At 46.7% G+C, this 25,034-nt stretch overlaps 3 protein-coding genes and 1 long non-coding RNA gene across 5 annotated transcripts; 3 read left to right on the plus strand and 1 right to left on the minus strand.

The window, feature by feature from the left end:
- Nucleotides 1-1,142: 1,142 nt before the first annotated feature.
- On the minus strand, nt 1,143-4,561 carry LOC127325873 (uncharacterized). Its single transcript, XR_007867397.2, has 3 exons — nt 4,184-4,561; nt 3,812-4,092; nt 1,143-3,141 (listed from the first exon to the last, which is right to left on the minus strand). It is a non-coding gene; the product is annotated as an uncharacterized lncRNA (long non-coding RNA).
- Nucleotides 4,562-6,074: 1,513 nt separating this feature from the next.
- On the plus strand, nt 6,075-7,834 carry LOC127325878 (uncharacterized). Its single transcript, XM_051352711.2, has 2 exons — nt 6,075-6,966; nt 7,046-7,834. Exons 1-2 carry the CDS (start codon nt 6,185-6,187, stop codon nt 7,713-7,715), a joined length of 1,452 nt encoding a protein of 483 aa, XP_051208671.1. The 5' UTR covers nt 6,075-6,184; the 3' UTR covers nt 7,716-7,834.
- Nucleotides 7,835-12,660: 4,826 nt separating this feature from the next.
- LOC127325870 (NF-X1-type zinc finger protein NFXL1) lies at nt 12,661-16,439 on the plus strand. Its single transcript, XM_051352704.2, has one exon. It carries the CDS (start codon nt 12,822-12,824, stop codon nt 16,200-16,202), a length of 3,381 nt encoding a protein of 1,126 aa, XP_051208664.1. The 5' UTR covers nt 12,661-12,821; the 3' UTR covers nt 16,203-16,439.
- A 610-nt stretch (nt 16,440-17,049) lies between these two features.
- On the plus strand, nt 17,050-23,920 carry LOC127325871 (uncharacterized). Of its 2 annotated transcripts, XM_051352706.2 has the most exons (5): nt 17,050-17,233; nt 17,573-17,667; nt 20,951-21,317; nt 21,396-21,550; nt 23,015-23,920. In XM_051352706.2, the coding sequence occupies exons 3-5, from the start codon at nt 20,981-20,983 to the stop codon at nt 23,267-23,269; spliced, it is 747 nt and encodes a 248-aa protein (XP_051208666.1). In that variant the 5' UTR covers nt 17,050-17,233; nt 17,573-17,667; nt 20,951-20,980; the 3' UTR covers nt 23,270-23,920. The 2 variants fall into 2 exon arrangements, with proteins under 2 accessions (XP_051208666.1, XP_051208665.1); XM_051352705.2 differs by lacking the exons at nt 17,050-17,233; nt 17,573-17,667 and adding an exon at nt 19,965-20,223.
- The last annotated feature ends 1,114 nt before the right edge of the window (nt 23,921-25,034 follow it).

Genomic DNA, 25,034 nt, shown 5'->3' on the forward strand with positions numbered 1-25,034 from the left:
GTTGCAACTTCTGGCGAGGTGTGGTCCCGATATATTTGGTTCCCAACCCTCGTGTGAGATCAGTGGGATCGATGTATGGATTCCCCAAATCATCGAAAGCCTCTGATGTTTCATCGTCTTGGCGACCCGTTTCTCCAATTGCATAGACTTGATGATATATTGCAGCTTTGTTTCCCTCAGGGTTGGTGACACCGTCACATAGATTGGCAAAGACCCCCCCAGACGGAAGTAGATTCTGTCGATGAAGTCGAATTTGTCAATGCTCTCTGAGTCGCTGCTTAGATCTGAGTCTGCATGCGACCCGAAGGACAAGTTGCCGAAGATGTTGACGAGTTTTCCGCTTGAAGCAGGCTTGATGAAGCTTGGCGGCGAGATCTCTTCATCGCCTGACTCGAACGATGATGATGTTCCCGAGAAATCGGAATCGACCGCTGACGATCCCGAAGAATTCGGTATCGCGAGGCGATGTGATCCTTCTTTTTCGACGCGGAAGTGGAAGCTCCCGAACGTCATTTTCATGGGCTCCTCCAGATACGCATATGCATCCACACGGGCGGGAGGGTGAGGAACAAAATCAACGAGACCAGTTTCGACCTGTTTACCTCCATCCATCGCGTTGCTTGCTACCGATGAAGTTGATGATGTTGTCGAAGATGTTGACGATGCCATCGAGATCAGCTCCTTGTCGCCTCCAATTCCCACAGACGGCGCCAATTGACAAGGGATTAACTTGTCAATGCCTACAAGTTGTAGACTTGGGTTTCGCGTAAGTAGAGGGCAAGTAGATCTTGAAGGTTTCAGCCGAAAAGGTGCCCGACTGCTAAAAACTAGGGTTTTGTTGACAATGAGATTGATCCTTTCTTTGTCCTTCGACTCCCCCTTATATAGGAGGCGGAGCCGAAGGTTTCGTATTACACAAGTTACAAACACCGGGAGACTCTTTGAGTTCGTCCCGTAAAGTTACAAATCTCTATTCCTAATTGTGACGCCCTGGGACCGGTATCTTGAGGATTCCAGCGATCTCGCCGAAATCCGCACGATATCGATTCTAAGACGCCCTCCGACACGACGTGCGCGACAAATCACACACGTGATGTCAGAGGAATTAACACGAGCGGTAATATTACAACATGATTACAATAGAGCCCACAAGAAACATATATTACAACAACGACTCCAACGAGTCAAGATACAAATATACAATACAAAGATCCAAATCATACAGAAGATCGAATACGTCCGAGTACGGACAAGATACAAATTGGACTAAGAGTCCTGAAGATGGCGTCCATAACCCTGCCCAGGCCAAGCCGGAAGGGTAACCTTGCTAACGTCGTCATCTTGTACCTGTCGAAGTCGGGCCATCGATTACCGACAAAAGGGAGGGAACATAAGAAAAAAAGAAAAGGCGAGAGTAAGTACCAAGGAACGAACTCCGGCACGTACTTAGCGAGACTAGAAATGGCTATGCTCGCCGGGCGAATATATCGTCTGGGGCTATATGGTAGGTTTAGCGGCAGCAAAACTATAACCAATAGAGACACGCTACAACATCCATCTACTCAGAGAAGATAAGAGAGCGCACAAGGTAACAAATAAAATACTACACAAACATAACCCAGCCAATTACACATATCCACTTCAACAAAGCGAATAGGCAATGTAAAAGGCACTCAACGGTGGACAAGTTTTATTAGGTATCGGTTGTAGTAATGCTATATTACTACGCAAGCTATTATCAGATTATTAACAACAAGTATAAAGTGTAAGTTGTTCTATGATCGGGAGCGGTGTTTTGGAACATGGGTGCATATGCTCCCTATATTTTAAAATGCATCTTACATATATTTTAAATTTTTGAAAAAACTGAAACTAAAAGTTCGCACGTACATCTTCACGTGCTACGTGCTCACAAAGTCGTTTCATAAAAAAATGACTTATCATGTGACATGTGTAAAAAAGACAAAATTCAGTGCTAAAAATAATGCTTTTTACAAGATAATCTTTCTCTTTTTTATATAGACAACACAAAATATTGGTTTTCCGTGAAACTTGATGAACGCACGTATATTATGGAGATGTACATGTAGAATTTGTTGTCCAAATTTTTCGACATTTCGAAATATGATTTTTTGATAGAGGGAGCATACGCACCCGGGAGCCGAACTGAATTTCCGTCTATGATCAAGCTATACAATTCCAAGTCGTCCATAACCGCGGACACGGCTTATCGATAAGATTGTAACCCTGCAGGGGTGCCCAAATGTGCCCACACGCACGCTCAACCCACTTGCGACAGGTGGATATCACGACTCGCACTCACCTTCATGACAACAATGTCCAGGAAGCCACCTAGCTAAGTTTACCCATTTCGGAGCCCGATCGAAACTCCGACGCGGACCTACCTGTTGCGAGGACTGGATCAGAGTCCACTAGAGGATGACCTCTTAACAATACGTGTCGCACCTACGGACGTGCAAGAGACAACGGGGGTACAAGGAACGCATGGCTTCCCCAAAAGTAATATCATATCATCTGACCACAAAGAAACATGCTTGCACGCCCGGGAGAAACAAACAAACATTCAAACTAATTGTGGCCACTGGACAAAACTGTAGATTCCGGCAGTGGTCGAGGGGAGACCCGGTAAGCATACCCACGTGTGGTTAGAGCGCTCAGTCTCGGAACAGATAACAAGAACTCGGGTCCTAGGGGACATTAGCGAGTCAAAGTTCCGATGCTTTCGCAAAGGGGCTCACAGATGCCTCTGCTTACAATTTTAACTGTTAACAATTAAGTAAAGCATGTGTATCTCCAACAACTGATATAGCATGTGATAACCTCCCAACAACCCAACATATCCCGATAACAGATCGAGATAAACAACAGAGCCTAAACATGCCTACGACTCGCAAGGCTCAAACATCAAGCAACGGCTATGGTTAAGGAATGATACATGTAGGATTATTATGGTAAACAAGTGGAATAGGACACGTGACTCGATAAAGAATCGCAACATAAGGATAGCAGTGCGAGGGAGAGCAAAATATAAAATAGGTGAAGAGGGAGGGCTCGCCTGCGAAAAGCTGCAGAAGAACTTGTCGGAGAACTTATCGTATCTCACATCACCACTTCGTGATCCTATTCGGGAAGAAGCAAATGTTGTACAAACAACGGTTGCAAGTTTTACTACTACAGAAGAAGATCCAGCATGATCAAGATGATACGCATGCATGACATGGCAGATATGATGCGGTGCAACTTATCCAATTTAACCGGAGTCGGAACCCCGACCAAAAAAATTAGGTTGGAGTTGCATTTCTACCGTCAAATGTTAAGTGTTGGTTAGCATGGCATAACATGGCAGGGGTGCTCTACTTCAGTATTAAACGGAGCGGGGAAAACCTAGGTGGAAATCCAAAAAACTCCGCATATATGTGAGGTGGATATGCACGATTATCAACGAGCGACATGATGCAAGATGAAAATAGAGATATGGATGGCATATTTAGGTTCGGTGCATTTTTCTGATCAAAAATCATATATAACACTTTTCATTTGGAATTACAGATTAAAAGTTATTAACATATTAAGTTTTATTATTAATAATAGAAAAACAGATTGTATTTTAAATAGAAAAGGACCCGAAAACAAAGTTTTTATACAAGGGAGGACCTCGGGTTTATTTTGAAGAGTGGCAGGGGGTTATCGTGGAAACTGCACATAGAAGGACTGCGGGTTCATGTTTTGAAAAAAGCTAGGGGCCTCTTTGCAAGAAATGAGATCTAGGGCTGGGGAAAGATTTTCTCACCGCGGCGGTTTGACCCGCAGGTCGATGACGAGCGGGCCCCCTGGCTACGCTGGATGCCACCGTGGCCAACCATGCGCGCGCGCACGGAAGACGTTCGGCGGAAGGCGGTGCCGCGCGCGTTCCGGCAGAGGTGGTCACCACGGCGAGGCGAGGCTGCGCACGGGCGTCGTAGGGCTCCCTAGAAGCGAGAGACAGCGCGCTGGTCGCGCCTTGTTGGCGCGGAGCGAGGAGAAGGAGGCGCCGTCGCCGGGGTTCATCGGAAAGGGGCCGGCGGCGAGCATCTGCGGGCGGAGGAGCTCGACATCAACAGCGAGAGGAGGGAAACAGAAGGAAGAGAGGGGGAACGGGTGTCCAGGGGGTGCGCAACGTTACCCTGAGCGCGATGGCATGGTCGGTTCGGCCGGCGGTCGTCGAGGTTGGCCGGAATTGACGAATTTTTCCGCCGGACTTGGAGAAGAAACGGCGAAATCGACGTCAATTGATGGGGCCCTGCGGCGATTCCTTGCACGAGGTGAACAAGGAGAGGGAGGCGCATCTGCTGGTGGTGTTGGCTTGGCGAGGGAACGGACGGAACGACGGGTCGATGACGAACTATGGCGCGGTGGTTCTCGGTGAATCACATCGGAGAAGAAGAAAAGGAGGGAGAAGAGGTTGGCGGCGACAGGGAGGGAAGAGAGAAGGAGGGCTAGGGTTTCTTGGAGGGGGAAGATAAGGAGAGGGGCAGGTGAGAGGCGCGGTGGTGGTGCGCTGGTGACGTCGGCCACGAGCCCTCATGCTCTCTACGTGCTCGCGTGGAAGAAACCGACAAGGAGAAAAAGGAGGGCGTACCCCTTCGCTGATGGGTTGGGTTGGGCCAGAGAAGAAGAAGGGAGGTGGGCCGAGCGGAGGAAAGAAAAGGGGGGAAAGAGAGAAGATGGCTGGGCCGAAGCCAGGAAGAGGCCCATGGGGGTTTTTCTGTTTTTATTTTCTTTTCCTGTTTTTGTTTAAAAACTTTTGAATAAAAATCCTTTTTCACATTGAGTTTGAACCAGGGATGAGTGTGAGATTTCAAAACTAGTTTTTGAAATATATATCTTATTTGTAAACAAAACAAAACACTTTTAAAATTCAAAAACTTCTTTGTTGAGAAAACTTAATTATAAAATAAGAATATGAGAGAGGGAGAGATTAGGGTTTCTTGGAAAATAGGGTTTTGTTTAAAAGAGCGAGAGAAAAGGAGGTTTATCGCATAAACCATATGAGAGGGCGAAATATCGAAATAGGGTTTCCAAAATAATTTTATTTTGTAAGAAACATGGATGAGATGCATGCATGATGCTATGATGATGCATAAAATAAAAACATAAACAAATCCAATAGGGGTGCTACCCGGGGCCGTTACATTAATATATCTCTTCTAGCCATAATTGATGCTTTAATGGGCTTCGGAGCTTCATAAACTTCGGGTCGTGGGTCTTTAGTAAACCGCGGATACCATCTCTGGTAGGCTCATCCGGGATGCCTATGTCAAGCGGGGACGGACTCGAGGCGCCGAACACCATGTCGAGTCGCGTCGGACAAAAATAGACTTTGGGGGACGCGGCTCAGAACTTTTTTTGTCCGGCGAGCCCAAAATTTCTTTCGGTGACGCTTTGGAGAACGCGAGTGGAGATAGTGTGAGTGGCCAGGACGCGATCCACGGCGTCATGGAGTGATTTGGTTCCCCCACCAGGCCACCACTACAAATATGTACATAAAATCTGGTACACAAAAACACATTCAAATAATAAAAGATCTCTAATTAAACAAAATTTACATCAAGGTGAGAACCAACCTGAGGTTGGGTGGTTAGGAGGGTGGTTGTACCCCCAGCCCACCAGTGTTCAAACCCCAGGTTTGACATCTGTGTGTCTCATAACGGCGGAATATTCATTCAGTGGGAGGCGACGTTCCCGTCGACAATGAGGCGCTGTGGTGACTTCGTCAATTTCAAGATCCAATCCGCCATTTCGCCTTTCGGAGGTGCTCATAGGGGTAGGGTGTGCGTGTGTGCGTTCATAGGGGTGAGTGTATGCGCGTGTATGTGGGCGTCTACGTTTGTACTGTGTTTCTCAAAAAAAAAAAAATTTACATCAAGGTATTCCAAACTCATCATCACAACTTTTTTTTTGTATCTCGATGTCTCCCCTCCTTATTAATGAAGAAACCGCAGAAGATGTGACCATGTCGGGTTCTGGGTTGAACGACCCCGGCCCAAACCAAGCCCAACTGCGTTCTCCATCTGAAGTTGGTACACTTCCTCAATTGATCCTGAGTTTCCTCCCCAAATCCCCAAATCAAATCGAAATCAAGGTCCTCACTCAAAACCAGCCGACAGCTCCTCGCGGCGACGGCATGGACGAGGAGGGCCAGGCGGCGCACCTACCGGAGGACGTGCTCGCGGCCGTCCTCCGCCGCGTGCCGCCGCGCTGGCTCGCAGCCTCCCGCTGCGTGTGCAGGGCCTGGCGGGACGCCGTCGACGGCCGCCGCCTCCTGCGCGCCGACCTGCTCCCGCTCTCGCTCTCCGGCCTCTTCGTCCACTTCGACGAGCACAAGTACCCAGAATTCCTCGCCCGCCCCTCCTCCTCCTCCTCCTCGGCCGCCGGCTCCCGTGCGGTCAGCGGCGATCTCAGCTTTCTGCCCTCCGCCAGCCCCCACTGCGGCCATATCTGGCATGAGGGCTGCGTTGATTTTGAGGACTATAACATCAAAGATCACTGCAACGGGCTCCTTTTGCTTCACAATAACTGCGTGGTTAACCCTGCAACGCGACGGTGGAATACACTGCCAACCTGCCCAGCTAAGGATGGTATAGGGCCTGTCATGCACCGCGCGCATCTAGTCTATGATCCGATGGTATCACCTCACTATGAGGTGTTTCAGATCCCCACTTTGTACCGCTACTACAGTGGCGATGACGAGATATACCTCTCGATGGAGCAGTCTGAATGGCCACCGTCCCTATGCAAGATGTATGTTTTCTCATCTAAGTCGGGTTGTTGGGAGGAGAGATGTTTCAGCCGAGAAGGGGATGCTGCAGGGACCGTTAGTCAAATGCAAGCGGGTTATTGGCGATCCATGGCTGTCTATTTTCGAGGAGTGCTTTATGTATACTGTATATCTAATTTTCTCATGAGGTACATTGTTTAATACTATCTGATTTGAATCTTATCTTACTAGTTTCTTGTTAAAACAATTTTTGGCCTTATTTTGCAGAATATCATTGTCTAACAATACATACAGTGTAATTAAACCACCAGTGGATCATACAGTGGAGGACCGTCTGGACATTAATATAGGAAGATCAAAAAAGGGGCTTTACATCGTGGCATCTGATATGCGCTGGCCTCGGGATAAGTATTTGCTTCGAGTTTGGATCCTTAATGAATCGTGTGGTCAAGTGGAGTGGATGTTGAAGCACTACATAGACCTTAAGCACGTGCTAGCAGGTCACCATTTTTACGGAAGAGATCAGTGGATCTTAGAAGATATTAACTACAACCTGTTCCGTTCTTCTGGTTCCCAAGAAGACAGCAAGAAAGCAACAACCAAAGAGAATACTGAATGGAACTCGGACGAGGATGATAATGCACTTAACTATGTAGGTATGATTGAAGACTATTACTCGGATGAAGATCATTATGGTGATTCACGTAATGCGGACCTTAGGATACTTGGGTTTCACCCATATAAAGAGATTCTCTTCTTGAGTGCATCAGAACGGATATGTCTGGCATACCATTTAAATGGCTCCAAGATTGAAGATTTAGGAAATATATACCCAAAGGAATATATATATTTCAAAGACTTAGCTAATGAACATGAGAAAATCCAATCTTTTCCATACACCCCCTGCTGGATGGAAGAGTTCCCTGGAAACAATTAGTCTACAAGTTCATCTTATGTATGGGCCTATGTTATTTTCCATTTATTCGTGAGATGTAATAAAAGGCTTGCAAAGGATGTTGGGACTATGTTTTTTGTCTATTTGGCTGAGTTACTTCATGAACAGCTTGCATATGATGCTTGAGTCATCTTTTATATGGATCTAAAGAAAAATAGTCATCTTTTATATGTATTTATAGACATTGGTTTACTTTGTACCTGTTTTCATTTCTTTGTTACTGCTGCTAATTTGTAACTGTTATAATGATTTATCAGCTAATTTCTTCTTTTGTGCATTGTTAGAAAGTGTATATTTCTCGCTTTGAATAGCTACCGGTTAGAATCAAACATCCCATTCGTTTGGAATGAATTGTCTCAACTCTCAATAGGTGAAGTGTCTCTGCTGTAGACCAGGTTTCCACTGCACGAATTTTGGGGTACAAAGGTCAAGAAGTCTACAAGTAAGCAAAACAACATTTCAGCAGCTTCTCATAGTCATTTCCACTTTGGGTAAAGTATAATTAAGTTATTGCATATTGCTAATTTACTCCCAGTTTTTTTCCAGACTGTTTGGTTAGCCAGGAAGAGTCAAGCAAACATTTCTGGCCTGCTGTATAGTATGCTTATTCCTTGCATGATTTACTTCAGCATAAATATAAAATGCTTTGGGTAAGACACTGTAAGATATTTGCTGCAGCAATATATGATTAACTTAAAGTAAAATTATTATGTGAAAGTAAAGGCATGATAAATCTGAAAGTTCTACTTCATTCTTTATAGTTTTTGTCCATTTTATCAGTTAAAGTGGCTGATATCAATCATCCAAGTTCTGCGAAGTGAGAGGACTAAATTTGGGCATTGTATTAGTATATTGATTAATCATTGTTGTGGTAGGGCTGTAGGGATATTTGGATTGGTTGAAATCTAGGAAAGTGCCATCAGAGTGTAAAACGTTTTTCTTCATATGTGTATATAGAAACCAATAATGGTTCTGCTAGTCCCAGGAAATAATCAGCTAGAACATAATCATCGTGCAGGCCAAACATCTTTCCAACAACAAAAGGCTGCCGAACCGGTAGCACTGAAGCCTCGCAGCTCCTATGCCTCTCACAGTTTAATCAGGACACTTAGCCACAAAAAAGAAAATCCAATCAGAACAACTTGGCCCAGGTGGTTACCCTACACGCCTCGCTACCTCCTTGAATCAAAGTGAAACTGAAGGTTGAAGTCTTAGGAATATACTTTGAATATATGGAAAGTTGAAGCCATATGAAATTACCTGTATGGGATTATATATAACTAATGAACAGAAAGTGCCCCGCAAAAATAAAGAACAGAAAGTGATTATATGTCTTCTTTTTCTTACATGCCAATTTGCCATGTTGGATTGAAGAGTTTCTTAGCAACAATCGGTCTAGAAAGCTGACTAAAAGATCATCCTTTGTTGGTTAAGAACTTTGTAGTTGTGTATCTACCTGATGAAAAGATTTACAGCCAGATTTGACTTGTTTATTATCTCTAGGAGTGCTATTATTGTTTAAAGAGAAAATCTCCAATTTGGTCTATGAAGTTGCCCCGGATGTGCGCTTTGGTTACGAACTTGCAAATCGTGAATTGTAGGTCAAGAAGTTGCCCCGCCCGAGCGTTTTGGTTATTCCGTCATGGCCAATGTTAGTTTGCTGACATGGCCAATTACTTTTTTGCAAATTGTCCCCTAAAAAAGTCAAACCGGGGACTAGAAAGTTGGAAAAACAAAAATTTAGGGGGAAATTTGCAAAAAAATTGGCCTCATCAGCAAATTAACGGCCACCGGTGAGTGACCAAAATACTCGCGCCGGGCAACTTCGTGACCCATAATTCACGATTTGCAAGTTCGTGACCAAAACGCACATCCGGAGCAACTTCATAGATTAAATTGGGATTTTTTCTAGTTTAAAAGTTACTACTTGCAATAGTTCTACCAGCTGAATGGTGCAGTCCCAGCAAAGTTGAAATATGTATTTTGTTTTCTGAATCTAGCCTCTGGCTAGCTTGAGACATTTGACATGTAACTGTAAGGATGAATTGTCTGGATTGCTTTGCAGGAATATCAGGAACATGACAAGTTAATCCAGTTTAAATGTTCATCGAATTTCGGATTGCAGGACCATGTGTTACAAGTCATTGTTATATTTCTGACATCTGGATACTTTTCGTATCTACTCAAATTTCATCTATTACAATCCGCAAAGGATGAAGATCAGCTTGCTCCCCTACCGAGCTCCTCGCCGCTCGAGAAACGCTGCCACAAAACTGTTCAGGAAAATTCTCTTCATGGAGGCAAGAAACTATTACATTAATTTGAAAATGAATTAATTTTTAAATATTATTGTGTCATATTGCAGTGGATGAGCAGTATCTTAAACCATCGACAAAAATTTGAGGTGTCCATTCTGAAAGGTGTTGAATTAGGTGAGACTCGTTCGTCCTGCTCGCTCCCGCGAGCAGGAGGGCGAACCCTAACCCCTCCCCCTCGTCCCTCTCCCTCCCTCCCCGCCGCCGCCAGAGGGCATCATCGGGCAAAGTCCCGGGAGCGCCAGCGGCAACAGGACCTCTTCTCCCCCTCGCTAGGCGGTGGCGGCATGGGCCGGTGCAGTTGGCGGGGGCGCGGCGCTGGACGTGGGGGCGCGGTGGCGTGGTGGCTGCGTGACTTTGGCATGCGCGCGGCGGTGGCTGCGCTCTCAGGTGCGGCGACGACGGCGGGCGACGCGTGCTGGTGCTCGATTTGGTTCGGGGAGGTGGCATGGGGTGTTGTGTCGTAAGGGCTGGCACGGCCTGGACGTTCCCTGGCGATGCTGCAATGACTTCTGGACAGGATCCTGGCGGGGAGTGGGCAGTGCGGCTGTCCGCCGCCTCGAGCTCAGGCCGATGTAGGGGGCCTGGGCCCATGTCGAGCCCATACTCCTTTGCCCCAGATCTAGTGATGTCGGCAGCCATGGGGGCAGCTGGTTATCGATCTGGAAAGGGAACCCCTCCCGTAGCCTCGCCGATATCCGGGGACCTCGCGGCGGAGTTCTCTCGTCTCCTCTCTCGTTCTTCGGTGCGCGCAGTTTGGTTTTGCCGGGGCGGCGGCCCTGGACGGTGGGAGCCTCGTTGGCTAGTGGGTGTGGTTTCCATGGCTGTGTGGGCGGCGTGGTGCCAGTGAGCCGCGTGGTGTGTGGTACGATGGTTGTTGTGGCGACCACTGTTACCCTGCGCGGAAGGTAGAGTGTGCGCCGGGGGAAATCCTTGCCCTTTGGGCCGTAGTGGCGGCGTCCGCCGATGGCGTACCCTTCTTGGAGGCATCGTTGTGGCAGCGCTCGGTCCCTCCACGTACTCCGGGTGAAAACCCAAGATCTCACACACAAACCCTAGCGCCTCTCTCCCCAACCCTAGCCGCCACCATCTGAAAATACAACGCCATGTGTGGTCGAGGCTGAGGTCGCGGCCGTGGTCGTGGCCGCGGCAGAGCTCCACGCACGCCGTCGCTGCGACGACATCGTCTTCATCGTCGGACATGGACGAGGAGGGGACCGTGCTGTTCGAGTTTGTCGTCGTCCTCAACAGCGACCCACACGGCATCTAGACGCCGCCGAACACCTTCGTCGACTTTGTCGCCGGTGACGAGCGCCCGGGCTCGCTGCATCTGCGGGAGGCTGCATGCGGCTGCTGCCGGTGGATTGTGGACATGATCTACGACGCGCGCGGAAAGATGTACCTCCACATCGGCTGAGAGAAGTTTGCGCGCTACCACCACCTCGAAGCCGGCTTCGTGCTCGTGTTCTCCTACTTTGGCGAGAGGGACATGAGCGTCAAGGTGTTCGACGAGACGCGCTGTCGCCGCCAGTACCACGGGGACAGTGCCGACGAGGACGACGACTGAGTGTTGTTTCTTCGCAGCGAATATCGGCACGCATATTTTTGGATGTTCTTCCTCGAAAGAACCAACATGGGAACCCTCGCCAGCTTGATTTTCCAGTTTGGGTGACTGGGTGTGCCCTCGAGTGTTCTTTCTTGGCGGCGAACATACGAAACCTGCGATGACCGGCCTAATTAGGTTTAGTTTTTTTATGCAATGTTTTATATTTGTGTCAACCATGGTTCAAACTATGTATTAGTTTGTGAAAAAACCATGTTCCGAACTATATCTTCGTGTAACCACGTTCCCAATTATGTATTAGTTTGTGGAATAAAATGTTTATTCTCCTTATTCGACTTTCTATGCATTTATTAGTGATTTTAATTCAAAACATCTATCGGGGCCGTTGGTTTGGGGGCGCCAGTGTGAGAACAACTCCCCTAGATAGAGGATGCAATGCCGGTGTCCCCCAAACGGAGGTGCCGACGCCTCCGCCGGCGACTATTTGGGAGCCGCCGATGAAGATGCTCTTAGTGTTATCTTTATTCCATATGTATGCACAACCGCAGGTGAATCCTAGACCCTAACATATCTTTATCCATCGATACACAACAAAAAAGTTAAGCTGGAAAGGGTCCGGTAACTGAAAGACAACCAGGCTCTTAAGGTCTCAACAAATAACGTAATCTTACACTAATTAAATTCTTCCCAAGGTTCGATTAAACCTTACATCTTCTATGAAAAAAGCTACTATACTGCATCCGTGATTCGGATTGAAGGATTGAAGGTATCAACCTCATTTTCTGCCGCCGCTGTGAGGGAAGCAATTCTCGGTACCCTGGTGAGGTTACTTGAGAACTTGCTAGTAGTTAGTTTTATTTCCGTTTTAGTGTACCAATTGTTATTATTTTAACTTTTGCTGGTAACCCAAAAAACCCAAAACCAATGGTTAACTTTTTTTTATCTTACTAGTGAATTACGTAAGACAGTGATAGATTTTACTTTGGAAGGAGAGTACACATTGGAACACGCTCTCTCTGGGTACACACACGCAGTGACGTCAGGACGTGGACCGACTAGCGCCTAGCCCAAACCCGACCGCACATCTCTTCCCCGAGACGCCAAACAGATCACCACCAGTCGCCGGAGCGCCGCCGCCGCCTCCTCAACTACTACCCGACGGAGGACACACCAACCCTAGGGTTTCCCCTCCCGCACCGCCGCCGCCGCATGCAGCCCTCCACCGATCGACGCCGCGGCAACCCCGCCGCCTCCTCCTCCCGTGGCGTATGGCGCCCCCGATCCGCCGCCCCCGCCGCCGCCCCCGACCACCATCCGATCCCCACATACGTCGCCCCCCAACATGACAACACCGCCCCCATACTGCCCCTCCCCAGCCCGGCCTCCGACGCGCGTCCGAGCCGCCGACGCCAGCGCCGCCCGAACCCCAACCCCAACCCCAACTACAACAACCTCCGCCAAACCCCGCCGCAGGAGAGGCCTCCGTCCAACCACAACAACAGCCACCGCCGCGCCCGGGCGCAGGAGAGGGCTCCGCCCCTGAACACGAGCGCCCCCGCGCCGGCAGATGCCCCAGCCCCCGCTCCTCCAGCGGCGGTGCCGCAGCTGGTGCAGGAGATCCAGGACAAGCTGGCGCGGGGGGCGGTGGAGTGCATGATCTGCTACGACATGGTGCGGAGGTCCGCGCCCGTCTGGTCCTGCGGGAGCTGCTTCTCCATCTTCCACCTGCCCTGCATCCGCAAGTGGGCGCGCGCGCCGGCCTCCGTCTCCGGCGCCTCCGACCCGTCCGCCGCCTGGCGCTGCCCCGGGTGCCAGTCCGTGCACGACGTCCCCGCGCGCGACATCGCCTACACCTGCTTCTGCGGCCGCCGCCGCGACCCCCCCAGCGACCACTTCCTCACCCCGCACTCCTGCGGCGAGCCCTGCTCCAAGCCCCTCGGGACCGCTGCCAAGGCCGCCTCCCCCGACGACGATGATGCCACCAGGTGCCCGCACGTCTGCGTCCTGCAGTGCCACCCTGGGCCATGCCCACCCTGCAAGGCGTTTGCTCCGGAGCGGCCGTGCCCTTGCGGCAAGCAGTCTATCGTGCGGCGGTGCGCGGACCGGACCACTCCTGTTACATGTGGGCAGCAGTGCCAGCAGCTGCTCCCCTGCGGGAGGCACCGCTGCGAGAAGGTCTGCCACACCGGGCCTTGCGGGGACTGTCAGGTTAACTTCTCCGCGCAGTGCTTCTGTGGTAAGAAAACAGACACCTTGTTGTGTGGCGAGATGGCGGTGAAGGGGGAGCTGTCGGAGAAGGATGGGGTGTTCTCTTGCGGTGAGTTTTGCGGCAACAGTCTGGCGTGCGGCAATCATGGCTGCCAGGACGTTTGCCACCCAGGGCCGTGCGGGGAGTGCGAACTCGTGCCAGGGAAGGTCACCACATGCCATTGTGGCAAGACAGGGCTGCAGGAGAAGAGGGCGAGCTGTTTGGACCCGATCCCCACCTGTGACAAGGTCTGCGACAAGAAGTTGCCGTGCGGGGTTCATAGGTGCAAGGTTACATGCCACGAGGGCAAGTGTCCACCGTGCTTGGCGCGCGTCGAGCAGAGGTGCCGCTGTGGCTCATCAAGTCGGATGGTGGAGTGCTACATGGTCTCGATGGAAGAGTTCCGTTGCAACAAGCCTTGTGGCCGCAAGAAGAACTGCGGGAGGCACAGGTGCAGCGAGTGGTGTTGCCCAATGTCGAAGCCGTTTGCTCAGCATGAAGGTGACAACCTGGATCCCCATTTCTGCCAGATACCATGTGGCAAGAGGCTCCGTTGTGGGCAGCATGGCTGCCAGCATCTCTGCCACAGCGGTCACTGCGATCCTTGCCGTGAGACCATATTCAATGATCTCAGTTGTGCCTGTGGCAGGACATCTATTCCGCCGCCACAGCCGTGCGGCACACCAACTCCATCATGCCCACACCAGTGCATGGTCCCTCAGCCTTGTGGGCATCCAGCGTCGCATCAATGCCATTTTGGGGACTGCCCACCTTGTGTTGTGCCGGTGATGAGAGAATGCACTGGGGGGCATGTGATGTTAAGGAACATCCCTTGTGGTTCAAAGGATATCAGATGCAACCAGCCCTGTGGAAAGAACCGTCAATGTGGACTGCATGCTTGCGCCAGGACTTGCCACCCTTCCCCTTGCGATCCACCGCCTGCAAATGGAGATGCTAGATCAAGCTCTGGGAGCAAAGTTTCATGTGGACAGTTATGTGGTGTACCAAGGAAGGAATGCAAGCACACTTGCAATAGCCCATGCCACCCATCATCACCTTGCCCAGACGTGAGATGTGAAGTCCGTGTGTCTATTACATGTTCTTGTGGTCGCATCGCTTCAACTGTGCCCTGCAGTGCTGGTGGATCCGATAATATGTTTGATATTTCCATCATACAGCAGCTGCCGATGCCTCTCCAACCAGTGGAATCAAATGGGAAGAGGGTACCTCTTGGGCAGAGGAAATTTTGCTGCGATGAGGAGTGTGCAAAAGTGGAGAGGAAAAGGGTCCTTGCTGATGCTTTTGACATCACACCGCCCAATCTGGATGCATTGCATTTCGGTGAGAACTCAAATGCGTCGGAGTTGCTTTCTGATCTTTTCCGTCGTGAGCCAAAGTGGGTGCTGGCCATAGAGGAGAGGTGCAAATTTCTTGTGCTTGGGAAGACACGAGGAAATTCTTCAAGCAACATCAAGGTCCATGTCTTCTGTCACATGACGAAGGATAAGAGGGATGCTGTCAGGCTCATTGCAGATAGGTGGAAGCTGTCTGTTCAGGCGGCTGGTTGGGAGCCCAAGCGTTTTGTTACCATTCATGTCACACCCAAGTCGAAGGCACCTGCTCGCGTTCTGGGCTCCAAGGCTGGTATCCCTGTCTCAGCTTCCCATCCTTACTTTGATCCCATGGTGGACATGGATCCGAGGCTTGTTATTGCAATGCTGGACCTGCCAAGGGAAGCTAACGTCAGCTCTCTAGTCCTGAGGTTTGGTGGGGAGTGTGAATTGGTTTGGCTGAATGACAAGAATGCCTTGGCGGTCTTCAGTGATCCAGCTAGAGCCGCGACAGCGCTGAGGCGGCTAGACTATGGATCTGCTTACCAGGGTGCTGCAATGTTTTGCCCAAGCAGCACCACTCAAGCTTCGTCATCAGGCAATGTGTGGGTTGGAGCACAGAGGGACGGAGTATCGGCTGCAAAGACAAGTGCAAATCCATGGAAGAAGGCTGGTGCCTCTGAGTCTGACCCATCTGGAGACTGGACAGTGCTTGGTCATTCTCCAGGGACAAGTGTGCTTGGTCAAGCTCCAGGGTCAGTGTGGAGGCATGCTGACATTCCTGGTCAGGTCATGGGTACGAACAGATGGAATGCTCTGGAGTCTCCTTCTGCTACAAGCTCTGGGCCAACTGACAAGCGCAAGCCGCTTCCTCGCACTGATGCTGGATCCTCCAGCACTTCTGTTCCTCGCGTCGGTGCTGGGTCCAGTGCAGCACAGAGCGCTGGGCAAGCAGTGCCCAAGCTGCAGCCAGACTTCGAAGTGGAAGACTGGGAAGAATCATGTGAGTGATGCAGGCAGAGGTGGTTTGGTCTAGATGGCTTGTTTTATCCAGATGCCATTTTCTCTCATTTTCTTTTGGCTAATATATGATGTACTATATCGATACTCATATTCTGTCAAGTAGGTTCCTGGTTGTTGCCTGTTGACTACTAATGATTTTGTCACTGTGGCAATCAATCCTTCTGTAAGGCTGCTGCTTCCTTTGCAGCCATTCATTTGAACTAAGAAGAAGATGCCATAAATTTACCTTCGCTGGTCTCTTTCTGGGTTTGAATGGTACCTTTTGTGATCTCACGTATGCTATGAATTTCTCGTGTCATTCCTGTAATTAGGCCGAGTCGTTCTCTTGCTGATGTTCCCTATGAAGTGGAGCGGCGACCTGGAGGTGCAGCAGTGTAGCTTGTGTGATCTCATGTATGTTACAAATTGCTTAGGGATCTCACTGGATAATCTGGTTGCCATTTGCTAGTGATCACTGTGTGGTCCTAATGCTTAGCTGAATTCAAAGAGGTCTTGAGGTATGTTAAAATGCAACTGAAACAGAGTTGCTTTGCTGCATTTGGTTTGTTTTTCTTGTTATTTTGTCCTTCCCTTCGCTAAGTTGTTATCCCAAACCCCCTATCCACTATGGTCTGCTCGCTCCATCGACCAGCAAGAACCTTGCTGGTAATTGTACCCATGAGTTATTTTCAATAAAACTTCCTCATGGGAATTCAGACTTAAACTGATTACTATGGTGTGGCTCGTCTGATCACCTCTGTTTAATGTAGATCATATGATATTGCGGAAATGCCAACCTTGTGTTACTGAACTCAAGATATGTCGCTGCAACACAAGTTAATATATGTCAGTGTGCTGGTCTACAGGATCTGTTTCTGAGTTCACCATCTTTTCTGAACTGCAGAAAATCAATTTGATCTTCAGATAAGCTCAAGATCATGGGCTCGTTAGATAAATTATTTAGAGGGTCAGTAAACAAAGTTTCGAGGGAACACTATGATGGCAACTGGCATGAAGGCAATTCACCTGATCACATCAAAGTTAGCTTCTTCTCATTTACGTCATTATTTTCCCATATGCAGACTTAATCATTTATCCTTTCTAGTTTCTATTGTAACTAGTCCTTTCTTTTCATATAATCTACTCCCTCTGGTCTCTTTTAATTGACTCGGATTTAGCACAATTTTGTACTAAATCTGAGTCAATTAAATAGGACCGGAGGGAGTACCTATCTAACAAGAAGCACGAACACATCATTCAGTTGACGTTAAAACACCTACCAGTAACATTTGGTTCTACATGATTATTCAGGACCTCTAGGATGCATTTACCTGATATAGAAGTATGGTCGTTCAAGTTGCTTGTCGTGATTGCTGTAGGGTGCATATGATGAGAGGACACGGAGGAAGATCCTAATAAGGGGAATGCCATTGGTTATACCCAAGCAATTTCTCTTCCCCTCAAGTGGATACAGGTGCGTACTGGATCCTATGGTTTATTTGATGCTTCAATTGTAACATATTTTGATTGCAAAAACCATAAGTTGTTTGGTTATTTTCAACACATGTTATATTTGCGTAATGCTACAAAGATGTATGTGTGTTCTCCTGCTGCATTCCATGTCCTGGTCCCTCTTTTGAAACACAAAAGTGCCGCTATGAAGTTCTGAAATGATTGATGCAACTATTTTTTATCAAAATAGTAATGTTTCTCAATCACTATTTTTTGTTGCAAAACTAGTGCCACCCCGTCAATTTCATCTGAAAATCCAATGCAGATATAAGCAGTAGTTGGATGATCAGCTCGCCCTTAAATGGTGAAAAATATGTCATAAAGAGAAAAGGAAGTCTGAAGTCATAAGGAGGGTCAGTAATTTGTATTTCTACAAGCTTGCAGGTTCCATGAAATCGCAGAATGGTTAGGCTTCACATAGGATACCAGCAGTCATTTTTCTGTCAAAGAATGATTAGCTCGATACCACTAATGCAAATTTGCTGTCCTTTTTTTCCGGTTCAAATAAGAAAACTCGGTAGTTTTGGTGGCAGCCTGCCCCAACCTGCTTCAGAAAAAGGCTTTGATGTTGATGTTTAGTAGTTTTGGTGGCCAGCCCTGATTTGATTATTAGAATCTACCATTTTATGCTTCTGTTTATTCTTAGCTGTTTCTGACTCGTGTAGGGCTTGTGCTGGATGCAAAAGTCCAGTTGGCCATGGGCGTTTTCTTAGTTGTATGAATGTAGTTTGGCACCTCAGGCTGCAGATGCTTTGCTTGCAATAAGCCCACATCTGAGTATGAGGTATAAAAGTGAGCGCGGCGCAATAAACTCGTAAAAATATCAAAAACTTGATTTCAAAGTTTCGAGAAGTTCTTATAAAAGAACTGGCTGTAGTCAATGATGTGTACTACAACCGTGCAAAATCTCAATGGGAAATACTTTGTATTCTAGGCTACATAAAAATGACAAGTGGATGTGAGTATAGTGAACAGTACATATTTTCAAACCCCCAAAATATATCAGATTTTGTCATTTTTGTGTAGCCAAGAAAACAAGGTATGTTGTGTTGAAATTTGAATTTTTGCATACTTGTAGGACACATCATTGACTACATCCAGATTTTTTCTTGAACTTCAAAATACCGTTTTCGAAATTTTAAAAAACTGGCTACATTCTACCATGCTTTAATTAGATCAAATAATTAATGCTAGTGTTTCTTCTATGCAGTTTGCTATGCATGAAGACCAGCCATACCACAAATTCCACTATAAATTTATTTTTCATACAAAATGTGATGCCTGCAAGAACTTTGCAAGTGTTCTCCAGCCATGTTTATGGAAGAACATGGAATTGTTAGTTGAATCTCGACTATTGCATTTTTTTTCTTTCCCAGATTCCAACAAATAAAAATGGCCTGATCAAGTACCGAGCACATCCTTTGTGGATACACATGTACTGTCCTTCCAATGTAGATTTGACTACTAAAGTATACAGCAAGTTCCGTTACTTTGGTCGAATGGGAGGCTTTGAATGAAGCCTTGGAAGCAGAGAAAAGTGTAAGTAAGATGATAATATGGTTATTGAAGAGCACCCTTGATCAATATTATGGTTTTTTTTTCCCTTACTGATCATCATTCAAGTAAAGCAAAGGACATCCTCGGTTTGTGAAGATGGCTGCATATTTTGGAGGCTATTGCCCATTGGTTAAAAGTTAGATACATCATACAGGTTAAGATTAATTTACAGTGAATTAAGAATAGAAGGAAATGTAGTCCGTACAGCTATTTGTAAGATTTCGTGTTGCTTTGTGAAATAATAATACGTGTAAGTCTTCTGATACAGATATGCTAGTACAACAGTTTTGAGAAATAATAATATGTGTCATGCAGGTCTTGATACAAGGGTCTTTTTTTTTTGGATAACACATATCTTACAAGTTACAAGCAGTAATTTGGAATAAATTGTGGCAAAATCAGCGTTTAATATTTATCAACCGTGATAAAGATATTGTTGTATTGTGAACAAGCATTTCAGGAATAGATGTACTGATCACTGATCTTATATGTGATTATGTGATACAAAATTGATGTCATTAGATCTGTGTTCAGATCCGCTCTATTTGTCTGTTTATTTTGTAACACAAAATGTTGCACGCAAAAATATTTAATGTCAAAAGCTGGAACAGACAACGCCTTTCGGTTGAGAATTTGAGATTTTCAGCTTAGGTAACAACGGGAAATGACCTAAATACCCCTGTGGCATTCTTGCAAATTATCCCAACTTTCTCGCTGGACCGAATCGATCGATCAGATCAAATCCCCCTGTTCGTCCAGAGCGAGTGAGCGGAAGACGGGCGGGAGTGCCGCCGGCCACACCAAGCCGACCACGGGCGGCGCATCTCTCCGGCGACTACACAGGCCGCGCTTCGCGGTTCCGCTGTTGGAGGCCATGGCCGTGAGGAGCGGGCCGTGCAAGCTTGCCGTGGCATTCGTCGCCGCCGCTTGGGTCTCCGTTGCGTCTTCAGTGCCTGAGCAGGTGCGTCGGGGTGGATTTGATTTCGAACCCGTACGATGTGTGCCTTGAGAAGAAGGTTCGTAGTTGTTGCTGCTTCCATGCTACGGTAGTTCAGATAGAATGCAGGAAAATCAAATGCTCACCAACGGGGGAATGATCCCTCCCTTGGCTAAGGTGTTAGGTACTACCACCGTTAGGGATTATAAGGCCGGCACGAATTTTTAGGTTGCTAATTTGACCAACATAACATGAATTTATAATACAAAAATTATGTCACTAGAAAGTAGAACATCTAAACTTTCTAATGATATATGTTTTGTAATATATATCTTTTATTAGGTTAGTTAAATTTATGATCTAGGGATACGTGGAGGCCTTATAATCCCTAACGGAGGGAGTAATATGAGACTCTCCCCGCGGATGGACGGTAGGATGATAACCCGGTTTAAAGTCCGCCCCTCCGGGCGAAATTACAAATCGATGGTAAAATTTAATTCATAGAGGGTATCTTTTTCTGTCATCCAGTGTATTGATAATACTTTGTAGGATTTGTGCTTCCGTTCCATATTAGAATACCTTGTTCAATCTGGTGAGCTCAGTGTTCTGGTGGTAATTAAATCAGCGCACCTTGTTTTCACTTGTTCTACGCAAAATCGTTCACACATCTGGATATGACATACTTTTAGGTGCTCCTTTGAATTTTTGGTATGCTTTACTCCTATTTGTTTTAATTTCCGGTTCTGGACAGGTAGGCAGCAGCCAGAAGGCTGTCAATTGTATGCCTTGCTCTAGGACGTACATTGCCGACACATATCTTGACGCCTTGACGGGACAGCTTTCTGAACACCGGGACTTAACTGAAGTATCTGATACTGCTGACTTGTGTAAAGGACTTACTGATGACCTTGATGTGCCTATGGTTTCAGAAGTGCACAGGCAACTGGTTGGTGAAGGTTCCCACCGCCGTTTAGTCTATTCTGTCAAATTTGGTAACTGCAAAGATGCTATGGTAAAATTCCTTGATGGCTATGATGCCAATCTGGTGATAATTGAAAAGCTCCCCAGTGGGGTATTTGCTGACCCGTTTGAGCTTCAACATTTTGTTGAGCGGAAAGGTGAAACCAAACTCTGATCTGGACATTTAACTATATCACTAGTTTACATTATGTTAATTTCCTTTTACATTGTTGCAGTTTTTCTTGATGTTGGGGTTTTTGGAGACACAAATCTTGAACTACCCTCAGCTCTGTCCAACCGGTCAGCTATCGAGATTCATTTCGATCTCAAGTCAAGCAAGTCAATGGACTGTAACCTTGTAGTAGAGCTTCCTCTCCATGCTAGATACCCGGTAAGCTTCTAATTTTGAAATAAACTATGTGTGGTAACAATCTATCAACTTTATTTATTTTGTTCATGCGGTCTGTCACGTGCTTATTATATGGGAAGTGTTTAATAAGATAGCTATCACTCATTTTTGCTTTGTCAATTTGAGAAAATGAGTTATGTCATTATGTGAATCTTGGAATATTCAACAACGTTCTGGTGGTTTGATGAATTATAACTGCCCCAATGGAGACTGAAAAGGTGCATCCTGATAACATAGGAAACACTTACTCTAGGTCAGGTTAGCGGCTTGATGTCAATACTTGCATATGATACATGTTTAGCTTGGTTTTTGCAGAACATCTAACAAATAATATTGAGTGTAGATCAGCAAAAGACCTTGCAAATTTAGTAATTTCTGTTTAGTTTTGCTTCGGGTCACATGTCACTTGTGTCCTTGTATTTATGGTACTGTTATGGATCAACTCCTGGGCATACTACCATTAAAGGTTTCTATAATTTTCCAGAAGAATATTTAAGCAAGTGAACAGTGTGGGAGATGGATATGTGGATAAACTAAAAACTCTGATGAACTGAACCATGGCAAGAAAAGGTCAGCAGTGTACAGTCAATCAGGAGACTAGGAAATCAGAAACACGTACCTTAAACTGAATGCTAATAATTAAGTTGCGTGAAATCACTTTTCATCGTTTATTTGTGCGTTTACGCTGCCATCTCTGTAGGTTGGGTTCAATATTTTCCTGGACTGTGGATCTCTGGCTACCTAAATTTCACATGATTTTAGAATAATTTACTAAGATTGGTATCAACAGATCGAGTGAAACAATGGACAGTGCATGCTTATGGTGAAGAGGAAAGCAATAGGAGTGTGTTTGGTTTAATTTTCTAGGAAACGCCAACTTTAGATATGTAACGGAATCTTGCACCTGAAATGCTCTTAAGCGCGTTGGAAAAATTGGTGGATGTTATAGGAAATAACAAGAGAATAATGAAGAAAGCCAAATTTTGTAGCAGCATTCACCGACCCCACCATCATTTCCATGTTATAACTTGCTGCAAACATGCCTGAAATGCACCTGGTGTTACAAAAAAAATTGGCATGGTTATTTGAGAATGGATTTTCTACATGTACATGTTTATCTTATGTGGTCTCATATGTCCTGGAAGGTGGATGCACACAGTAGTTGATTTGTAGTTTTAGATTCCAAATGGACTCCTTTTTTGATCTTATCATGGTCGAGCTCTCATATATATAATTAGCATAAATAGTTGCAGGGTTTGTAAAAAGGTGGCTCTTAATTATTTGCTTCTTTGCCAGTATATTCCTGATACAACTCGTAGCAGGCAATTTCTTAAACCCACTCTTAGGTCTTAGCAAATCAGTACTCATTATCCCTTTTAAGATTCTACCATCTAGTCCTATTTCAGATATGAGCACGGATTCATGTTCACCTTCCCATGTTTGCAGCCTCTGGATACCAGCGGTTATGCTACTGTTGAGTTCCAAAGCCCGGACCTACTCGTCCGTTACAGGAAAAAGGAAACCCATCCCGGTTCCTGCATATGGGTGCTCCAGAATCTCGACACCGCACCTTTGGAGAAAGCCGTGTGGCGCGTACCCTGCGGACACAAAGCGCACATGGGATTCGTGTCTAGCCTCACTTTCCTTTCGGCCCTGGTTTGCTCCATGTCCATAGTCCTAGCAGCGTCCCTGATATCCTGATGCAAGTACTGAAACAAAATGGATTGATGTAGTTCAGCAGCGATGATGGACTTGTTTTTGTAGAAGAGTTTTACACGGCATTTAACGCATACTTTTACTGGTCTGTCATGGAAAAAAGGATGCAGCCTTTTTCATATTCGAGAAGCAACATTGTACTGTGGTATTATCTGGATGGCTGGGTCAGAAGCTACATTGTGCTGTGGTATCATCGTCTTGGTTTGAAACTGGGTTTGTGATGGGCTTCTGCTGAGTAGTCTCGATCACGATCACAGTAATCTCCACGTCAGGTTTCTCCGGTCTGCTTCGCCTAATGAATGCCGTCTCTGATGGATAGGAACCTTGCTGACACGGCCGTCTCTTTGCTTGTGGTCTAAATCGACCGCCTCGTTCGCCCGGGTCAGCGTCAACTTCGCCTGGTATAATGGCGTATATCTTCGGACAGCGCAAGGCGTGAAAATCTAAATGACTATATCCTTGTTTTGGCGCATCTGGAACCCGAAATGTATGGAGGAAAATACATGTTACTTCTTACTTTGACCAAGCTAATGAGGATCTGGTCATTCATACTGTAGCAATTCACACATTTTCATAAGAATCAGAAAATTTTATAATTTGAATTTATATCAGTATATTTCGGAACTTTTACGTTAATTCTGGTCTGTTGGAGGAGATATCACAAAGTTCCGGAAGGTATGAACTTGGACAATATAAAATGACATAGTATCCTTTTATATTCTAATATTCAGGGGAAAATCCATAAATCTCAAACAGAAAGTATTATTTTAGAGCATTGTAGAGCATGTAGCAAACAAGTTTCTAGTCGTTGGGTTCTTTCATCAATGGTAGATGTCAACCGGACCGTTGGCACGCAACATCTCTCTCGATGCTGAAACTTTTTGCTCTGTATATCAGAGTCCTTATTTTCTCCACATCACTATGCATGCACATAATGAAAGAACAAGCAAGTAGTAGTAGTACAATGTATCTTCAGTAAGAGAATTAATTCTAGGCCCCTCAACACTTAATATTGCCTTAATAGCCTTAGATTATTCTTTGAAAGCATCTAATAAGGTGTACTCCACCGTACCAAATAACAATTCGTTTATTCTAGCAACTGATCTTGACACGCCAGTGCATGATCCAGATTCATGTCGGCATCTCCTCTCCCCATTTCCATTTCTTTTTTTCTTCATATATCCCACATGACAATCAGCTGTCATTTCTCCTAGACATTGACGGGGGAAAGCGACAGAAAATCAGAAAATAAATCGTGTAAAATTTTGAGTGGCGGAAACAAAAGGCTTACTATTAGGGCATCTCCAACGTGGCGACCGCGCCGGGCCAAAAATGCATCGGACCCCTGCTCCAGATGAGCGACACAAAATGATCGGGCCGTCCGCGGCGATGCAAACCTGGCCCAAAAATGCGGCAGGTTTGCGTCTTTGCGGACGCTACGCGGTCGCGCTGAGTGTCCTTCTTTTCTTACCCGGTCCCGGACATCAGGGTCAGCGAAATCGACCACTTCGATTTGCTTCCTTTTCTTTTCTTTGTTGCCCTAGTGCGACGCCAACACCGCAACCCCACCCGCCGCCGCCCCGCCGCAGTACATGCCGCCGACTCGGTCCTCGCCGCGCTGGAGAACAAGATCTCAGTCGGGGTAGGCTCTGGCACGCACCTGTCGCCTGTTTGGGGGCCAAACTTTGCCTGTTGCACCGCCCGGCCTCGCCGCCTACAAACTGTTCAATCAATGCGCTGGTAGGTTTTT

This window comes from Lolium perenne, chromosome 5 (genome assembly GCF_019359855.2).
Source record: "Lolium perenne isolate Kyuss_39 chromosome 5, Kyuss_2.0, whole genome shotgun sequence".
Classification (NCBI taxonomy): domain Eukaryota; kingdom Viridiplantae; phylum Streptophyta; class Magnoliopsida; order Poales; family Poaceae; genus Lolium; species Lolium perenne.